At 48.2% G+C, this 19,174-nt stretch overlaps 1 protein-coding gene across 2 annotated transcripts in view; it reads right to left on the minus strand.

The window, feature by feature from the left end:
- Nucleotides 1–16,269, minus strand: part of INSYN1 (inhibitory synaptic factor 1) — a 55,281-nt gene extending 39,012 nt beyond the window's left edge. The window contains exon 1 of one of the 2 annotated variants that reach the window (XM_020994675.2): nucleotides 14,703–16,269. In XM_020994675.2, coding sequence (XP_020850334.1) covers nucleotides 14,703–14,885 — 183 coding nt within the window. In that variant the 5' untranslated portion in view covers nucleotides 14,886–16,269. Of the gene's footprint in view, nucleotides 1–5,310; nucleotides 5,396–14,702 lie in introns of those variants that run through there. The other variant, XM_078150798.1, reaches the window with a different exon arrangement.
- Between the last annotated feature and the right edge of the window lie 2,905 nt (nucleotides 16,270–19,174).

Raw genomic sequence — 19,174 nt, forward strand, 5'->3', positions numbered from 1 at the left:
CTACAAAATATTTGGAATTGATTGAGTTGATCTCAGAGTCAGGAAGGCCTTAGTTCAAACCCTTTCTGTGACACATTCTAGTTGGGTGACCCTAACCAAATCACTTAAACTCTTAGCGCCCCCAAACAACATTCTAAGACTGTAGGTTACAGAGCAGATGTTGATCCACATTGATATACAGACTGCAGATATGTGGGTCCTGGATAAAGGGAGGTGCACCCTTCACTTTACCCCCATAAGGCACCAGCTTCACCATGCCATGAGCTCGAAAGCATGGGATGGCATAGGGCAGCCAGAGAAAAGAAAAGCCATTTACAGGATTGCCTGATCTATTTGAAAGGGATTGCTAGATGCTTTGCCTCTAACTCATGCAGAACATGGTCTCTTGTACAAAGAACATATGGCATGAATATTTGACCAGGTAAAAGGTCTGGTAGCAACCAACTCCCCCTGGAAAGGCTAGGAGGTGTAGTGGTGCATACCCATCATCTCTGCCACTGGGGAGACTAAGGCAGGTGGATATCTTGAGCTTAGGAGTTCTGAGCTGTAGTAAGCTAAGCTGATTGGGTATTCATGCTAAATGTAGCCTGAATAGAGTGAGTCCCTGGAACTGGAGGCCATCAGATTACCTAACGAAAGGCAAACAGGCCTAGGTAAGAAATGGAGCAGGTCTAAGTTCCCATGTTGATCAGTAATGGAAATTGACTCATAAATAGCCCCAGCACTTCCAGCCTAGATGAGATAAGGAGACTTAGTCCTTAAAAGATAGGACTAGGGAACAAAAATGGCCTTATCTTAAAAAAGAGTAGGCAGTTGCCTACTTGGTATGACGTGAGGAATGTCAGAAAGAATCTCTAGCCCCTTCTCTCAGACTGCCTGAAATGCCTCCATTACCATTCTTGTGGGTTTAGCATCTCTCTCTACGTGTACCTCTTATCCTGAAACAAAAGGAGAACACACGTAAGTATCTCTCATGGCGAGAAGAATGAAGCTTTCAAAGGCCTCCCTTCCAGAGAAGAAAGAGACCCTGAGGGACCTGAGCTCCTAGTCAGGGGAAGTAGGGAAACAGAAGAGGGGAAAGGTGTTAGCAACAGACTTTGGGATTTCACAATATTGTGTGGGGACCCTCAGCACCCAACTGGACTTACAGTTAATTATAAACATCCCCAGAATCCCAGGAAGGGCCCAGGGCTGTTGGCACTGAGCCTTCAGATATCTCCCACCTGGGACGTGAGTGGGGCTGCGCAGAGGGCAAGATGCCCAGCTTTAGGTTAGTGGAGCTACAACTAAGTGAAGGAGTGGGTATGGGGAGTGAGCAGACAGGTGTGAAGGATGCAGCTGACATCAGAAAAGGGATCTGGCTTCTGGCATCCCTTCTCCATGCATGCTTTTCAATGACTGCACTCCCATCTAGCCTTTCAGCTCCAATCTCCCTGGGCCCCGAACTCCCACTGCCTCCCTGTGGCTTCTGCTCCCTTGAAGCTAAGGAAGCAAAAACATGCATCCCTCAGTTCTGGAGGTTTCCAACAGGCTCAGGGGAGCAGTGACCCCTGCATCTGCCTTCCTCCAGCAGCTCACCAGTTTCTTCTTACCTCACCTGACAAAGCATTTCTCCTCTCTGCCTCCCTTTCCTCCTGCCTCTCTGGCTCTGTGGGCAGCTGGGTTATGTAATTGGGGAACTGCATTATTTATGACCGATGATTATTTTTTAATTCTGTGATTATGTTATTTATTATCTTTCTGGGATGTTTGGGGGGGTGTGTGACAAGAGAGCTGTGATTCATGATTTCCATTCGGCTACTCTGACTAATTGACCAGAGTGGTTGGGTGAATCTGTCTGGATGAGGCGATTTGGGGGTGGGGGGAGAAGAGGAAGAAGAAAGAAGGGAGTGGGGAGAATCAACTTTGTTATTGCTGAGCTGCGGATGATGGAGCTGACCCACTTTGGCACAGACTCTGCGGTCCCTAGCGCCTCCCCAGCTCAAATCACGCCTTCTGCCTGGACACATTTATCTAACACTCACACTCTAGGTGGCTTTCCCAGCTTTGCTTTACACGCTACTCAGCAGGGATGTGATGGCATAGTCTGGCTGGCAAAGATCGGCTGCCACTGCTCTCTCTGTCCCTGTGAACACCTGGCCGGTGCCTCAGCTTCCACACCAGGCAGTGCCACAAGTCTGATCCCCTCTCCCCACCTCCATGCAATCTCTCCATCCTCCATGGGACTCTCATGTCAATGGTGGCCACAGGGGTTTGTCTTGGGTTTGATATCCTGAGGGATGTCACTTGCTTAGCACCAAGGATGGAGGTGGAGGAGGCACTGCAGTCAGCTTAAGAGTGGCTCACCTTGTGGGGGAGACAAGAGATAGTGTGTCCCTTGCCCTTAGGAACCTCATAGTCTGGCTGGAGAGACAACTCACATGCAAAATACTTGGAGAGCAACGCAAAACCAGATAACCAAGAACTAGAACACATGGCCTAGGCACTTAGTGCTCAGCAAATTTAGAGAAAGGGAAGGTTAGTGTGGGCTGGAGTCTGGCATAGGAAGGCTCCTTGGTGGCAGTGGCATGTAAGTGGGGCTTTGAAGGACAGGTGAGATCTGGAAAGGGAGAGAGGAGGATGGAGGAGAAGGCTTGGAAAACCTTAAGGAACCACGTCCATCTGCAAATTATTAATGTTATACATGGTGTGGATGGGGAGGAAACTTGCCACCCAGCAGGGATATGGTTGCACAATCAGGCTGGCAAGGTTTGGCTGCCAATGCTCTCTGTCCCTGGGAACACCTGGCTGGTGTCTCAGCTGTCACACTGGCAAATGGAAAAAGGATTGTAAGTGGGAATAAGTATGATGTGTGAGTGTATGTGTGTATGTATGTGTGTGTGTGTGTGTGTGTGTGTGAGAGAGAGAGAGAGAGAGAGAGAGAGAGAGAGAGAGACAGACAGACAGACAGACAGATGCAGAGAGACAGAGACAGAGAGACAGAGACAGAGGCAGAGACACAGAGAGAAACAGAGAGATAGATATAGAGAAACAGATGGGAGGAGGAAGAGGGAGAGAGAGAGACAGACACAGAAGGAGTCAGAGAGAGAGAGAGACATAGAGAGAACTGGAAGAGACTGTGTGTATTAGGAGAGAGGGCAGAGAACCAAGACACCCATGAGTGCAGAAATGCAGCTGTGGAGGTGAGAATAATGGTGATGATGGTGACGAGGATAAGGATAACGACTGGATCTATAATTTCATTGGCATAGGACACACCCAAATAAGGAAACTCTCTCCACCTCTTCACCTTTGAGTTCTACTTAAGTACGAGAATAAGCCTTTATGTAGTACTTACCAAGTGCCGGCCACTGCACTATGGGCTTTGCAAATATGGTCTTATTTTATCCTCACAACAACCCTGAGAAATTATTCCCATTTTACAGTTGAGGAAAGCAAGGTGAACAGATTAAGTGACGTGCCTAGGATCATCCAATTAGTGTCTGAGGTCGGAATTGAACTCGAGTCTTCCTAATTCCAGGCTTAGTGCTCTATCTACTGTGTCATCTAGCTGCTGTAGGGTCTTAGAGCACAGAGAAGTTTAGTAACATAGCCAGTGTTACACAGTATGTGTCAGAGGCAGGATTTGAACCCAAGTCTTCCTGGTTCCAAGGATAGCTCTTTTTCCTGTATATCCTGATGACTCACTAACAACAATAAAAACTCAGATATACATAGCACTTTCAGGCTTACAGAGCTTTCCTTAACACTCGTTATATCATTTGATCCTCAAAAGAACACTGAGAGGTAGGTGCTGTTAATTATCATCCTTATTTTGTAAATGAGGAATGGAGGTTTCCAAAACTTAGAGGTCTTGCCTAGAGTCACACATCTGGTAAGTGTCAAAGGCCAGATTTTCAATCTGGGTCTTCCTGATTTGAACTTTACCATACTATACCACAATGCTGAAACTAACCCTGAGTAATGGGAGACAGCTGGGCTACCTGGGATGCTTGACTGACATGGAACAAGGCAGGGTGGATGGAAGTGAGAATGGAACTGAGGTGCATGTAAGCCCCTATGCATTGAAGCCTTGGGCCACCTTAAGGTTTGCGACTCACCAATCACAGTATTAGGTTGAGGTCTTCTAGAAAGCTAGCTCACAGTCAATGCCATCTGATTCTTTCTCACTCTGGTCTTTGAGGCAGTAAGACCCAGTGAAAATACCAATGGCTTTGGATTCAGAAGAGATAAATGGGAGTTCTAGTTCTGACTTAATGGCTGTATGTGACCCAGTTTTCCTATATGTAAAATGGGGATATAATATTTGAATTACTCACTCCATGTGGTTGGTTCTGTTGTGAGGAAATTGTTTTGGAAACCTGAAAGCTGCTATAGAAATGTGAATTATTTTTTCTTAAGGTTCCTTTTCCGTTCTTTGACATCTAACCAATGTCACCTCTGAAGGCTAGACATTATTTACCCTGAGCTCTACCTGGTTCTTTGGATGTACAGCTTCAAACCTGCCTGGAATTTTCTCATCTCACCTCTCCGACTGTTCATGACCCTTTTTCTGTCCTTCAAAATTCAGTCTCAAACTCACCTCCTCTAGGAAGACTTTCATAATTAACCCTTCACCCCTTCCAATCACTCCTTTGCTCTGTGCTCCTGAAATAGGTATAGCCTCATGGCCTCAGAGTGCTCTCAGACCCAAAGTGTGCCAGGGCTGGAATGGTCCAACCCTCATTTTTCAGAAGAGTAAACTAAGGAACAGAGAAAAGGGAGCCATTTACTTAAGGTATTATGGTAGCTGAGGGGCAGAGCCAAAACTCATAGACAGGTCGTTTGATAACCTGTCCTATTCTCTAACCCATGTGAGAGGCTTGCTTCTTTGATCTTGTATGCTGTTTGCCAAGTCAGAGCTTTTGACTGGTGGATGGGGGAGGTGGTCAGGTGTTGTCTTACTAGGGGAGATCCCTGAGTTTTTCAGGAGCAGGTCCTCAAAATTGTGGTGAGGGAAGCTGTCCTTCTTTATTACAGGAGAGAGACAGAGACAGAGAGAAACAGAGAGACAGACAGACAGAGATAGAGATAGAGACAGAGATACAACAGAGAGACAGAGACACGCGAGGGAGAGATTGAGAGAGAGAGAGAGAGAGAGAGAGAGAGAGAGAGAGAGAGAGAGAGGATCTTGTGATGCTTCTTCCCACTCTCACTCTACATTTCTGGTACTTGGAGTTCTGGAAGTCAGAATGTCTATGGAATCTACTCTCTCTGGGAGCCTCAGTTTTCTCTTCTGTGGCATGGGCCTCCATCACAAAGATGTCTCACCTGGTCCTAATGCTTTCCCTCCTTCAAAAAAAGGATATCTCTGCCCACCGAAGTATAATGAGCCCATCTAAACATGAACCCAGAATGGACCCGAGTCTGAGAATAGAAAGAAATATGTATGTCATTTCATGGGCAGGGCCTCCCACCAAGGGCTTTGCAAAACAACGAATACATAATGTCCTCCATGAACCTTCTCCTCACAGTGGCTGAACATTAGCTTAGGGTACCAGGGCTCTATGGGATCTTGTGGACTCCAACAGCAGACTCAGAAATCAAAGCTGGAATGATAGAGGACCAACGAAGCTCAGAGGCCAATCAGTCAGCCTGTACATGTGCTGGAATCTCCTTAAGAACATATGCAGCCTGGCAGCTAGGTGGCACAGTGGATAGAGCACCAGTCCTGAAGTCAGGAGTACCTGAGTTCAAAATTCAACCTCAGACCAAACATTTGACACTTACTAGCTGTGTGTCCCTGGGTAAGTCACTTAACCCCAATTGCCTAAAAAACAAACAAAAACAAACAAACAAACAAACATATGCAGCCTCCTCTTGAAGAGATCTATTCAGTCTTTGATAGTCTAAGACTTGAGCACCCACTGGGTTTTCTGGGCTATGAGTTTTGTCTCCCCAACTAGACTGAGGTGCCCAATGGGAGTAGCCCTGCTTTTAGCACCTCTTCCCTAGCACCAAGCACCAGGCTGGACACCCAATGGTCACTCAATGGAAGTGCATTGATTTAAGTCTTACACAGGAAACTTCAAAAATTCAGTGTTTTGGGAGCTGTTTCTGGCCTGGTGACACAGAAACACCATCACCAACCACTAGGAATTCTTTGTGTACAACCCTTTGGCCAGCTCTTGGCACAACTGAACAGTTAATAAATGTGTGTGTTCATAATGTGTTGTTGAACAGATACACTCAAGGAAAGCGACCCAGTGTTTGCCTTTCTTTCTATCTCTAGTGCTTAACACAGTGCCTGCAACATAGTAAATACTTAATAAATGTGTGTTGACTGACTAAATGATCGCCCAGGCCCACAGAACTGTATCTACTACAAAACTATTGCTTCTAGCTCTACCACTTTTTCTCCTTTCGAAAGAAACAGCTCTGCCACTTTTGTGTAATGAACCAGGTGAAACATCATCCCAGAAAGGGCTTTCCCTGCTTTTATGCTGCCTGTAGGTAGGCGCAGAATTTGAGAGGTGCTGGTGCCCTCACTGGCAGCAGCTGCTGCCTTTCTGTCCCACAAGTCATCAGTCCTGCTTTCCTGATTGTGATAAGACCACGAAAAGATGGGATCATCCATGCCTGGACGTGAAGGGTGGGGTTTCGAAGAAGTACCACAAAAGACCTGGTTTTGTAGAAGGCAGAGATGATGCTTTTCCATTCAATGTCTATCTCTCTTCCCCACATGCACTCATAATCACCTTCTCCACCACGGTTGCTGATAGTGACCCCATATAAATACTTTATTTCATCAGAACCTTGCCCAATTTCCCATTTGTTCTCTTGGTAACCTCCTGTTTTTCTTTCCATTCCACAGAAAAGGAAAATGAGGCCCAGAGAAGGGCTCTGACATGAGAATATACTGCTGGAATGGGAAAAAACATAAGAAAATCTTCCTTCTAATCTCTCCCCCTGCCCAAAAACAGACCACCATCCCTCTCCCTCTTTACTGTCTCTCTCCCTTCCTCCTTTCTCCCCTGCACAAGAAGGCCGAGCTTCTTAGAGCTTTCTGCAGAGCCTCTGGGGCAGAAGGGATACAGATCTGATTTGGTGTTTCTCAAATGCACACATCAAAGGAAGCTCTATTGGCTACCAGCCATTCTTCAGGGTCAGCCTTTTCTTGTCCTGGAAGCTCTCCTCCCCCACCTGCATCTTCATTATTGGGCCTCATGGCCAGCAATAAGCTTTGGCTGCCTCTCTCCACCAGAGTCCATTCAAAGGCACTGACACGGGCCTGGGGCTTATGTTCAAGGGCTCTTAAAAGATCATTTAGGTTGACCCAGTCATTTGTCATTTGGAGAAATTCTTGAGCCTAAGACCCAGACTCCACTCAGGGCTGTGAATGGTCCCAGGTGGATCCAGAGAGTGGGTCGTGACTTTCCCAAAGTCATACAGAGAATTAGCGACAGAGTCAGCTTCATCATCTTCTGACTTCCAATCCAGTCCTTCCTCTACATCTTGGCCACAACTTTCCCTTCTCATCCATTACTTGGGCTTGTCACCCTAAAACCTTCAAGGGACCAAGCCTATTGAAAATATCCTACCAGCTCTGACCTCAGACCCTGCTTGGTCATGGGAAAAAGTGGGATTTGGAGACCTGCCCCTCCCCTTATTAGCAAATGCCATCAGCACTAGGTGGCATTACTATCTGGTAGGCTCCTGTTGCCTTAGCAACCTGCCAAAGATTCTGGTATAGGCACATGGGATCAGAAAGAAGGACTTAGTTCTCTCTGTCCCTCCTTCCCATTCAAGAACATGGATGGGCTGCCCAAGTGTTCTTAGAACGCTTTCGTTTTCAGCTTCCCTATCTTATTAGCCAGCTCTTTTTACTGGTTTGCTTTCCTCATGGAGCTTCTTAAACACCTGGAGATCTCTATTCATCCCTGTGCCTTTGGACCAGGGACCCTCAAAATGAGGCCTGATGTCAAAGTGTGAATTGGCAAAGTGGTTTTGGGAAGCCCTTCCTCTGCGGCTGACCTCAGACATGAGTCGGTTAGATGGACATCTACATGTGAACTAATAGGGTATAAAGAAAATAAGTAAGTACCCCATGTCCCTCCTGAATGTCCATCATTAGGACTTTGGTTTACTATTATTTCCAGAAGGTCCCATTATAATGAAAATATCTCATTGGGAAATCATAAGCCAGCACCAGGCTTCCTAGTCAAGCCCTCTTGGCTCTTGCCCAAACACACTACCCTCTAGCCTCTGTCTAGGTCCTGGGTTTTCCCACCTCCGTGTCTCTGTACACATTGCTTTCTGTTCCTGGAATGTTTGCATTCTCTCCTTCAGCAGCTGAATTCTAACTCAGTCTTTAAAGCCCAGTTTTCAGCAGCCAGACAGAATGACTCGATGTTCCTTGTTCATGACATCCCATCTCCTTCCTTCTACCATCCCTGGGAGACTCCCTCTCCTAGCCTCTGACATGTGAGCATTTTGGGTCCTCCCACAGTTAGCGCTTCCCTCACCATTATTTTGTATATGATTTTCGCTTGTGTGTGCATACATCATTGCATACATTGTCTCCTCCCTATCCCCAGCAGAATGTAAGCTCCTTGAGGGCATGCACCATTTTCATTTCTGCTTTTGTATCCGTGGTATGTCAGCACTAGCATTGTGCCTGGCACATAATAAGTGCTTGATAAATTCAACTGAATCAGCAATCTCACGCCCTTTAGAAAGTCTTCTCTCTTCCTCCTGGTCAACGATCATTTTCCCATTCAGCTCTCACAGAGATGTTGCTTTATAGTCACTGATTATGTAGTACTGATTTTTTTTTTCAACCAGACTTCTGATTTCACAGGTGTAGGAAACTTCTAGGGGAGTAACTTTCCCTTCCAGGACTGGTCAGCACTTTATAAACCTCAGAGAGGTGTTTAGGGGCCTGAGTGACTTTCCCAGGGTCACAAGCCAGTTTGTGTCAGAGGCAGGACCTGAACCCAGGATATACTCTATGGATAGGGCACTGGACCTGGAGTCAGAAAGACATGAGCTCAAGTCCAGGGACACTTATTGCTGTGCAACTCTAGGCAAGGTACACCTCTGTTTGCTTTAGTCTCCTCATCTGAAAATAATGATAATAATAGCACCTACTTCCCAGGGTTGTAAAGATCAAATAATACTCGTAAAGCACTTAGCACAGTGCCTGGCCCATGGTAAACACTGTATAAATGTTAGGTGTTGTTCTTGACTTCCTCAGCTTCTTTGTCACACTGCCTCACATGTATTACTATATACAGAAGTTATATGCACATATGTCTTATCCTTCCATTTGACTATGAGCTCCACGAGGGCAGTGACCTTGTCTTATCTAAACCCTGTCTCTTCCTATGAGCCTAGCAGTTCTCTGCGCTGAGAAGACTCTTTTGCCAAGTTGATTGGACTGAACAGAATCTGATTGGCTAACTATCACTCTGGAATACCTCGGATTAGTGGGAAGAATAGTGGACAGGTTTCTACTTTAGACTCTGTCATTCATTTTCTGTGTGACTTCATGTCCCCTCTTTGGTCCTCAATTTCCCCACCTTTCAAGTCCAGACTGGGACTCAATAATTTCTGAAGTCCCTTCTAGCTCTAGCAAGGAATCATGGCATAACATGCTTTGCAAACCTCACGATGCCACATAAATGCTAGCTATTATGATGATTTTTAGAAGTTCTTGAGCCTAAGACCCAGGCTCAGCTCAGGGCTGTGAATGATCCCAGGTGGCCATGTGGTTACTGGTCATTCCTGAGAGCGCTGGTGCTTGATAGGAAGGATGGAGGGGAATGGAGGCAAAGGAAGACTTCAGGAAGAGAAAATTACCAGATCACTTGACACCAATATAGCATCTTTTGGATTGTAAATTTGAGAAACATCATATCAGATCTGTTTCCCTCTGTCTGCCACACTGCCCCAAAGCTCTAGCTCTCCCTTCTTTCTGCCCTTGCTGGGTTGTGTGGGGGCTATGTTCTTTTTCATTTCTTTCTTTCTTTTAATGGCAGAGGGTAGGGGCAGAGACAGAGATGTTCCCTATTTCCACCCACTCCACTGATACAGTCTGGTGCCCAGAACCCTAAGCAGGGAAGTAGAATATAGAGGAAACCACTCACTTCCCAGAGCCACTAATCTCCCCAGTCACTTGCAGCACCATGGCCAGGTCATTACTGCCCAGACTAGACTCAAAGACAATAGGTACAGAGGCTCGATGGCCAGGATCTCTCAAAGGAATGGGCTTGATAGAACACCAGGAGGATGGCAACATAAATGAAACTGATCTTTCACCAAGACATAGACTAATAGAACAGTAAGGAACCTCAGGGGCCTGCGGTCCAACCCATACCGAACAGTAATTCCCCCTACAAGATACCTAACAAATGGCCACTCAGTCAACTCATTCCACCAATGGATAGCTCTAACAATTAGACAATTTTCCCAATATCAAGTCCATATTTTCTTCTCTGGAATGTTCACTCATTCTCCCACTGACAGAGAGAGTACACTCCTAATTCTACATACTGGTGCCAAACATACCCAATCCTTCTCCATGACATCCCTACAAATACTTGAAAACAGCTATCGTATTCCTCCTAAGTCTTCTCTTCTCCAGGCTGAACATCATCAGTTCCTTTGACCAATCCTACTTGGGCATATTCTCTAGTCTACTGGCCATACTAATTACCCTACTCTGTATACACTAGTTTGTAAATGTCCTTCCTACAATTTGGGGTCCAGAACTGACTACAATTCTCTAGTTGTAGTCCAACCAAGGCAGAGTATAAGAGACAGTCACTGCTTTAGTCCTGATTTGGATTTTCTTAAAGCAGCCTGAGATCACATTAACTTTTTTTTTGGTGGTGGGGGGCCCTGTCACACCATTGATTCGTACTGCCCTTGCAACGTCTTCTCTCCAACACTTTTCTCACAGGAACTGTTGTCTAGCCATGTCTTGCTTCCCCATCCCTCCTCACTAGAGGTCTTCAAACAAACGAAGGAGGAAAAAAGCATTCATTGAGCACCCACTATATGCCAGGCCTGTGCTAAGTATTTCACAAATATCTCATTTGAGCTTCAAAATTATCGTGGGAGGTAGGTGTTATTATCAACCCCATTTTATAGATGGGGAAAATGAGGAAGGCAGAGGTTGTGACTTGCCCAGGGTCAGAGAACTAATAAGTGTCTGAGATCAGATTTAAACTCAGGTCTTCCTGACTCAAGGTCCAGTATAGCTACTTCCAAAGGGTGAATCAACACTTGTGAGATATGATGTAAAAAGGATTCTTGCTTAAGAATGGCTGGGATGTTTCTGAAGTCACTTCCAACACTGAAGTTGCCTGATTCTGTGGTCCTATACTTGAGAAATTCCTGAGCTTGGTTCTGCGTGTCTGGAAGGGGAGAGAGAACCAGATGAGCCATCCTGAGTCCCCTCCTTTCTCTGTACTATCGGGGTAATCTCATCAGCTTCCATGGTTTCAATTATCTTCTCTATGCAGATGCCTCTCAAATCTATGTATCCATCCTTCATCACTCACTTGAGTTTCCTAATGGACATCTCCACCTCAATATGTCCATGGGGATCTCAAACTCATCATGTCCAGAACAGCATTCATCATCTTTCCCTCTCAATCCACTCTTCCTCTTAACTTCTCTGTTTTTTGTAAAGGGCGCCGCTGTGCCTAGGTTTGTAACCTAGAAATCATCCATGACTCTTTACTCTCCCTCACTGTCACTTCAAAACCTCAGTGTTATCCTCACTTCTCACTCACACTCATGCTACATATCCATTCTGTGGCCAAGTCCTGCTGCCTCTGTCCATACAACATTTGTCATAAATGATCCCTTCTCTTTTTTGACATTGCCACTACTCTGGAACAGGCCCTCAGCACCTTTACAACCTGCCTCCTTCCCATCTTTCTAGTCTTTCTACTACTTTATTCTCTTCATATAGCCTACAATCTGGCAACACCAGCCTTTCTGATGTTCTTGTTCATACTTCACATGACACTCTTTGCCTTTTTACTGGCTATCCCCATGCCTAATATGCTCACTCTCCTCTTTTCTGCCTCCTGCCTTCTTTCAGAACTCAGCTTAAATCATGCCGCCTGTTGGAGGCCTTTCCAACTCTCCTCCACTGCTAATGTCTTCCCTCTGCAGATTGTTGACTACTACTCTACATACTACTTGTATATAACAATATAGAGGTTGTTCTTTAGTTGTTTCAGTCATGTCTGACTCTTCATGACCCTATTTTGGGGTTCTCTTGGTAAAGATACTGCAGCAGTTTGCCATTTCCTTCTCCAGCTCATTTTCTAGATGAGGAAACTGAGGCAAACAGGGTTAAGTGAGTTGCCCAGGGTCACACAGCTAGTTAGTGTCTGAGGCTCTATATGAACTCGGGTCTTCCTGACTCCAGGCCCAGAGCTCTATCCATTGTGCCATTTGTATTTACATAGCTGTTTTATGTCATTTCCATTAGAATGTCAGCTCCTTGAGGGCAGGGGCCATTTAAATTTTTTTTTTCTGTGTATCCTCAGCACTTAGCATAGTGCCTGGCACATAGAATGTGCTTAATAAATATCTTCTGGCCAACAGACCATACCCCCTCTCTATAATCAGCTGCTAAGTTTTTTCAATTCCACTTCCCCAACATCTCTGTTCTTCTTTTCTCCACTCATACCCAGACTACCCCAGTTCAGGTCCTCATCAAGTCTCATCTAGACTATTGCAACACCTCTTAAATGGTACCCCTGCATTCAACCTCTCCCCCTCTTCAATCCAGTCTCCACACAGCTGTCAAATTGATATTCCTAAAGCACAGGTTAGAGGAGAAAGTCTCAGGGCCAAAGGCAAAGGTGCCCTGGCTTGACTCCAAGGAGCAAATCCCCAGGAAGCTGATATGGGTGCACCACAAAGTCTAATGCCCACAGGTACATCCTCCATTTCATCTTTCTGAAGTTTCCACTTGAGCAGCCCATGCACTGGTGCCCATCTCTCTCCTCCCTTTTCTAGTGCCAGTCTGGGGGACTGACAGGCCTGGAAAGCTGCAGAAAGGACTGCCAGGACCCATCATTCTAGTTCAATTGATGTGTCCCCCCAACCCCTCTGGCACACCCTGGTTACATGGAGTCTACATTTGCTTAAAACCCACCTGGCCCTGCAGAAATGTCACTCTGGGGGCAAATCCAGCTAGCTAGTAGGAATTAACAGCTAGAGAAGGGAGGGATTATGTATTTTGGGCTTCAATGCTACCCAAGCGGGGGGCAGATGCACTTCATTTCTACTGATATATTGGGAGTAGAAACTAAATCAAACTTCTCACACACACACACACACACACACACACACACACACAATCTCTTAGCTCTCTGTCCTGCAAAGGTACTCACATGCCCTACTTCAGGCAATCCTTTGCCCTTCGAGTCAGTTCTTCTGCCTGCCTCCTCCCTCCCCCTTCTGTATCCCTCTCCATCTCTGGTCCCAGAAGCACTGGAGATAGGGGAGAGGGAGGGTTCAACCCACATATCATACCAAGATACAATTCTGTCTGGGCAATTTGCCCTGGGGCAGTTCCTACCAAGGGGATCCTAAGCAAGGATGCCTTGCTTCACACTGCTAAGGTCTGTCCCAACTGGCCACATACTTATCAGTCTAAATAAGACCCACAAAACTCCTCAGACTCCAGTCTGGAGGAGGGAAGGCAATGGCTCATGTTCTGGGAAGGGATGAATTGACTCTTTCAGGGTCTTACATATCTTTAAAGTGGGGGTTTCCTTTGTATGTTGAAGGGAAACTCCTGAGCCCTGTCAGTAGGGCATTGTCAGCCACAATGAGAGCTAAAAGGAACCTTATAGGTCATTTATTCCACCCCTCCCCCATCTGACACATGGGAAACTGAGGCCCAGAGGGAAAGTCACTTGCACAAAGTCAGATGGATAACAAATGGCGGAGCTGAGATTCAAACTCAATTCCCTGATTCTGAACCTATTGCTCTTTACTCTCCACCTTACAGGAGGTAAACTGTATTTCTCATATTACAAATGGAGAACATTAAACCATTGACTTTTTTTTTTGCATGATGTCTCCTGTGATCAATAGCAAATGTGTCAGGCACTGACTAGGGATGAGGGTGGGTTAGGGGTAGGTCAGTCTGTGGCTGTGGGGACATGGGGTGGTCAGTCTGGGGCCGGGCAACAGTTTCCTCTCTCTGTGTTTGAATATAATCAACTCCTTGGATGAATAAGATTGTAACCTTGGCCTCATTGGTGCTGTGTTGTAACCACTGGTCAATGGCACCCTGAAAGAGTTCACCCCAATGTGAATGCAAGATTGCTTCCTCTGAGATCTGGCTAATAGGACATGAGTACAATTTCGATGAACAGCTCTTTTAGGGTTCAGGATTCTCTGAAAATAAGAGACCACTTCCCTTTCCCCTTCTTCCCACCCCACTCCAGGAATGAAGGCTTTTTTGAGAAGGGAGACTTGGTAAGAGACATTTATGCTAATTGTGGCTTAGAAGCCACCTCTGTCAAAATTTGTAACAATTTGCACACACTCTCTTGGTACTGAGTTAAACTGAAGAGCAAAAAGAAATTAAACAGAAAAAATGTTGAGATGACTTTCCTGATGAGAACCTCTTCAGTCACAGCCTAGCCCTCCAACATGCTCTCCCCCCGACCACCCATCCTTACCTCTCTCAGCTCTTTGGCCACCTCCTTGAGCTCCTGCAGGATGCCCTCCAGCTGCCCGATGACCATTTTCATTCGCCTTCGGATTCGTTCTCTCTCACCACCACCACTGCCACCACCACCACCACCACCACCACTGGGGTTGTCACTGGCCTGCCCGTGGTCCTGGGCACTCCGGATGTTCATGCTTCACCACGCTGCCACGGGCCTGTCCATGCTGCTCTCCCTGGGCCTCGCGCTGCCACTGCCTCCTTGGAGCCCCTCTCAGCCAGGGAGATCTCCACATTTTAACGGCACCCCCCCCAGCTGCCCCAGCCCCAGCCCACACCCACCTGATCTCAGCCCAGGTCCCTGTCCCTCTGCTCTTTCTCCTTTTCTTCCTTTGGTCTGGGGACTGTTCACCTGATGGGGCAGAGACTTCCAGAGGGAGGGGAATGAGGGCAGGCGACTGATCAGTAGGGGCAGAGTCCAGTGGAGAGAGAGGCAAAAGAAGGGGTTAAAAGTTCCAGCTTTGCAGCCCTCAGGACTCAGCTGAGAGCTAAATAGAACTAGAACTCTGGTGCTAGGGCTCCGGGATCTGTGTGTATTCAGGATGGATGGGATGGATTCTGTCGTCCACTTGCTGAAGTGGTACTTCCCCCTCCCTGGTTCAGATGGATGGCTGCCAGAGATGAGGATGGGGAATGGAAGGGAATAGGTTGTCTTTTGTGATGTCCCTGGGGCCTGTGATGTATGGGAGGGGGTGACAACCACAGCCCCCCAAACTCCTAGTTTGTCTTAGATTGGAAATACAAGAGGGGAGAAACACAGAATGTCAGGACACAGGATTCCAGATGCAGCAGGGCCTACCCTTCATTCTCCACACTGTTCTTTAGCAAGTAGCGTTTTCCAGAGGAGGGCAGAGATGTGGGTTGCTCTGGAGTGGAGCAGGAGATCTCTTTGCACCAGGGTAAAAAACAGGCAGAAGTTCTGTGGGCTTTCTGAAACTCCTCTTTCCCTCAACCTGTCCCCTCTGCTGGTTTGTCTTGGAAGGAAAGGGGAGAAGGATTGGGGAAAAGGGTATAGAACTCTACTGCAAGCGACAGCAGGAGAGGGGACCAATGCTTCACAGGCTCAGAGGAAGAAGCTGGAGGGAGACACCCTACTGAACCCCCCACCTAGGCCTGGGGCCTAAGGAAGTTCCCCCTCAATTTTCAAATAGGCGGCCCTTCTGCTCTTCTCCACCTCCCTCCAAGATGAGCTTCCTCCTCCCAAATCCCTTTTCTAGTAGACTTTCCCCATCTTTTAGGCCCTCCTTCCTGGGGTGGGCGGAGGAGGAGGTCCCAAAGAGGACAGCCCTAACTCAGGGCCTGTTCCAGCTGCCCCTCCCCCCAGGACTCACCAGCCAGGTCGGGGCGTCGCCAGAGCTGCCCTCAAAGTCAGGGCATGGGATGGGCCTGGGGCCCACTTCTGGCCACTGGCTGGAGGATTGGGGGAGGGGGATGGGAGAGAGAGGTCGAGGCTCCCTAGCTAGGGTGGGTGTTCAGATTGAGAGGAACTGCCCAGACGAGTCTCCGAGTTTCTCTAAGCAGTGGATAACATCTGGCGCAGCTGGAAGGGGGAAGGGACGAAGAATTCCGTTCTCCAAGAAAGGAGAGAAAAAAACAAACAAAAAAACCCCAGCTTTCAAATCCGGTCTAGGGCTGGGAATGAGTCTCCCGGCCCCTGCCTTTCAAGGCCCGGGAAAAACAAATCCCTTCAACGACCATCCCCTGCCCCAAACTGGAGCACTGGGTCCGGACATAGACTCAGGCGCGGGCAGCAGAGGGAGAAGAAGTGCGGGGCAAGCCGCGGGGCTGCTGGTGCCCGCAGGGAGCCAGCGGGAGCCCGGACCGCGACGCGGGGCCGGGGCGCGAGGCCACAGGTGACCCGGACATTTCCGGCAGGGAACGGCAGGGGTGGCGGGGCCGGCGGGAAGCCCGGCAAGCGGCAGGCCTGTCCCGAGCGGAGGAGAGCCAAAGTCAGCAGGGAGAGAACCTCTGGCGCCGCGCGGGATCCGGAATCCGATAAGAGGAGTGGGCAGCCGCCGGGGATCAGGCGAGGCCAGCTCCGGAAGCTTGGTCCGGGACCGTCGGCCGGCAGCCAGGTTGGGCGATCGGGGGCGCTCCCTGCGCCGCGGTGGGGCGGGGGCGCTGGGGGTCGCCGCTGTGTCCCATCCCCCTTCGGATCCTGCTGCACAGCGCCACACAGCTCCCTGGCACCAGGGGGGCGCAGGTTCCTAGTCCTCTTCCTCCCCGGGGCCGTCCGTGTCCTCCTCCTGCCGCCGGGCTCAGCGGGCTCGGGTGGGGGCGGGGAGGGGGTGGGAGCGAGCCTGGACTGGGGCGGGGGTGGAGGTGGGGGGACGCACCCCGGCGCGCGCACACACAGAACACACACACACACACACACACACACACACACACACAATCAACACATACACAGATCACAAACACGCGCACACCCGAACGCACTCACGCTCACGCGGACACACACACAATCAACACATACACAGATCACAAACACGCGCACACCCGAACGCACTCACGCTCACGCGGACACACACACACACACACACACACACACACACGCACAGAGCGCCCTGCGCTGCGCTGTTCCGGGGGCCCCGAGGGGAGCCCAGCGGAGGAAGGCGCCCCTCTGGGGCTCTGAAGCCTCCTCTTGGGGTTTTAACTCCTCAACACCCTTAGGCTGTCAGCAGAGCCTAGCTGGGCAGCTCTGGATGCCTGGGTTCCCAGCCCATCCGCAAGGGAAGCCAGCCATGGGGCTGCGGGAACGGGAACTCGCTCCTCCTTCCACAGGAACGGCGTGCAGTGCCTTTCCAAATCCAGAGAAGGAAGAGGAGGAGGAGGAGGATGGGGAGAGCAGAATGGGTCCTCTCCAGGCACCTCGGGGCCTCTCGGTCCGCGGGCCGCTATCTTCCCTGTCCCCTGATTCTGGGGGGACGGGCACGGAACCGCGGTGCCAGGGAGCCGGCTTGGCAGGCGGGCGGGCGGGCAGCTCTGCCTCCTGCTAGACTGGCGGCGCTGGGCGATGGCTCAGCTAAAGGCAGCCCAGCCTCTCTGCACTGTCAGAGAAGGGGGCCGGGCCGAGCGGAGCGGGGAGCCTTTAAAGCGACACACACTTCTTCTGACCCCCGGTTTCCTCCCCACCAGGCGGGCGGCGGGTGGGAGCAAGGGAGGATTCTTGGCCCTTGTAGCCAATCTGATAAAATGATTGGAGAAGTATTCTTAATGGCATCTGTCCTCTCTCTTACAGGTAACTGTCTGAATTTTAACTGGGGCCTTTTGGAGACAGTGTCCAAAGGAAGCAATCTTCAATGGTGGAATTTTAGATGTGCTAGTAAAGTGGTAGGGGGTTTTTCATAAGCGTATTCTTCACGCTGCCCACAATCACACCAACATGGAAGCAACATCCAGATGTCACGATACCTGACAGCGAGGAGAACTTGCTACAGTAGGAATTGGCAACCACATCAAGAGGTGGGGGGATATAGAGTATAACTTTCTGAAGAACTGTATTATATTTTCTTTAATTTATGGAGAAGCACGGTGGCCTGGTGGATAGGGAGCTGGCCATGGTGCTAGGAAGACCTGAGTTACATAGTCCTCCCCTCAGTCAGATACAGACCAGTAAGAACCAGTAGTCACTCTCTCTCTCTCTCTCTCTCTCTCTCTCTCTCTCTCTCTCTCTCTCTCTCTTGTGTGTGTGTGTGTGACGGACTCTTCTGGAAGTCTGGTGAAGCCAATGGACCCCTTCTCAGAACAATGTTTTTAAATGCATAAGATGAACATAGCATTACAAAGGAACCCATTATAGTATAATGCAGTTATTAAAATATTTAAAACACAAGGTCACTGTGTTTTAACTTCTGGTTAAGGACTCCTGTAGATTAAGTCTATAAGTTTACAAAAGGTGTCAACCTCCATCAGCAAAAGGAGTTTCTTTATCTGTGAATTCCCTGTCTCTATGAAGTCCCAGGCCAAGTCCCTAGTTTATTTTATTGTTATTTATTTATATTTAATTTACATGAATCAAAGGCTATGTCTATAGTGTCCTGGAAGCTCCATTAAGGCAGCACAGCCCAATACCCTGTACACAATGGACATTTCATCAATTTTAGACTATTTCATTTTTTGTGTGTGTGTATTCCCAGGCTCTAGCACAGTACTAGGCACATAGAAGTCACAAAATGAATAGGTTGTTGAATAAATGAATGATGCTCATGCAAATGGGATAGGTCAGACCAAGGGGGAATGGCTTTCCTTTCATCAAAAGCTTGTCCTTAGTGATTCAGCCTAGCTAATTTCAGAGGTTCCTCATTGGAAGATGTAGGAGGAAAAACAAATCCTGCATCCTGCATCCTCAGAACACCTTCCTGATGTTGTTCTGATAAATTTCTGTTTTATTTTCAAGGCTCAGCTTGTGTGCCACCTCTTCTA

This window comes from Phascolarctos cinereus, unplaced genomic scaffold (genome assembly GCF_003287225.1).
Source record: "Phascolarctos cinereus isolate Bilbo 61053 unplaced genomic scaffold, phaCin_HiC Scaffold_3;HRSCAF=262, whole genome shotgun sequence".
Lineage (NCBI taxonomy): Eukaryota > Metazoa > Chordata > Mammalia > Diprotodontia > Phascolarctidae > Phascolarctos > Phascolarctos cinereus.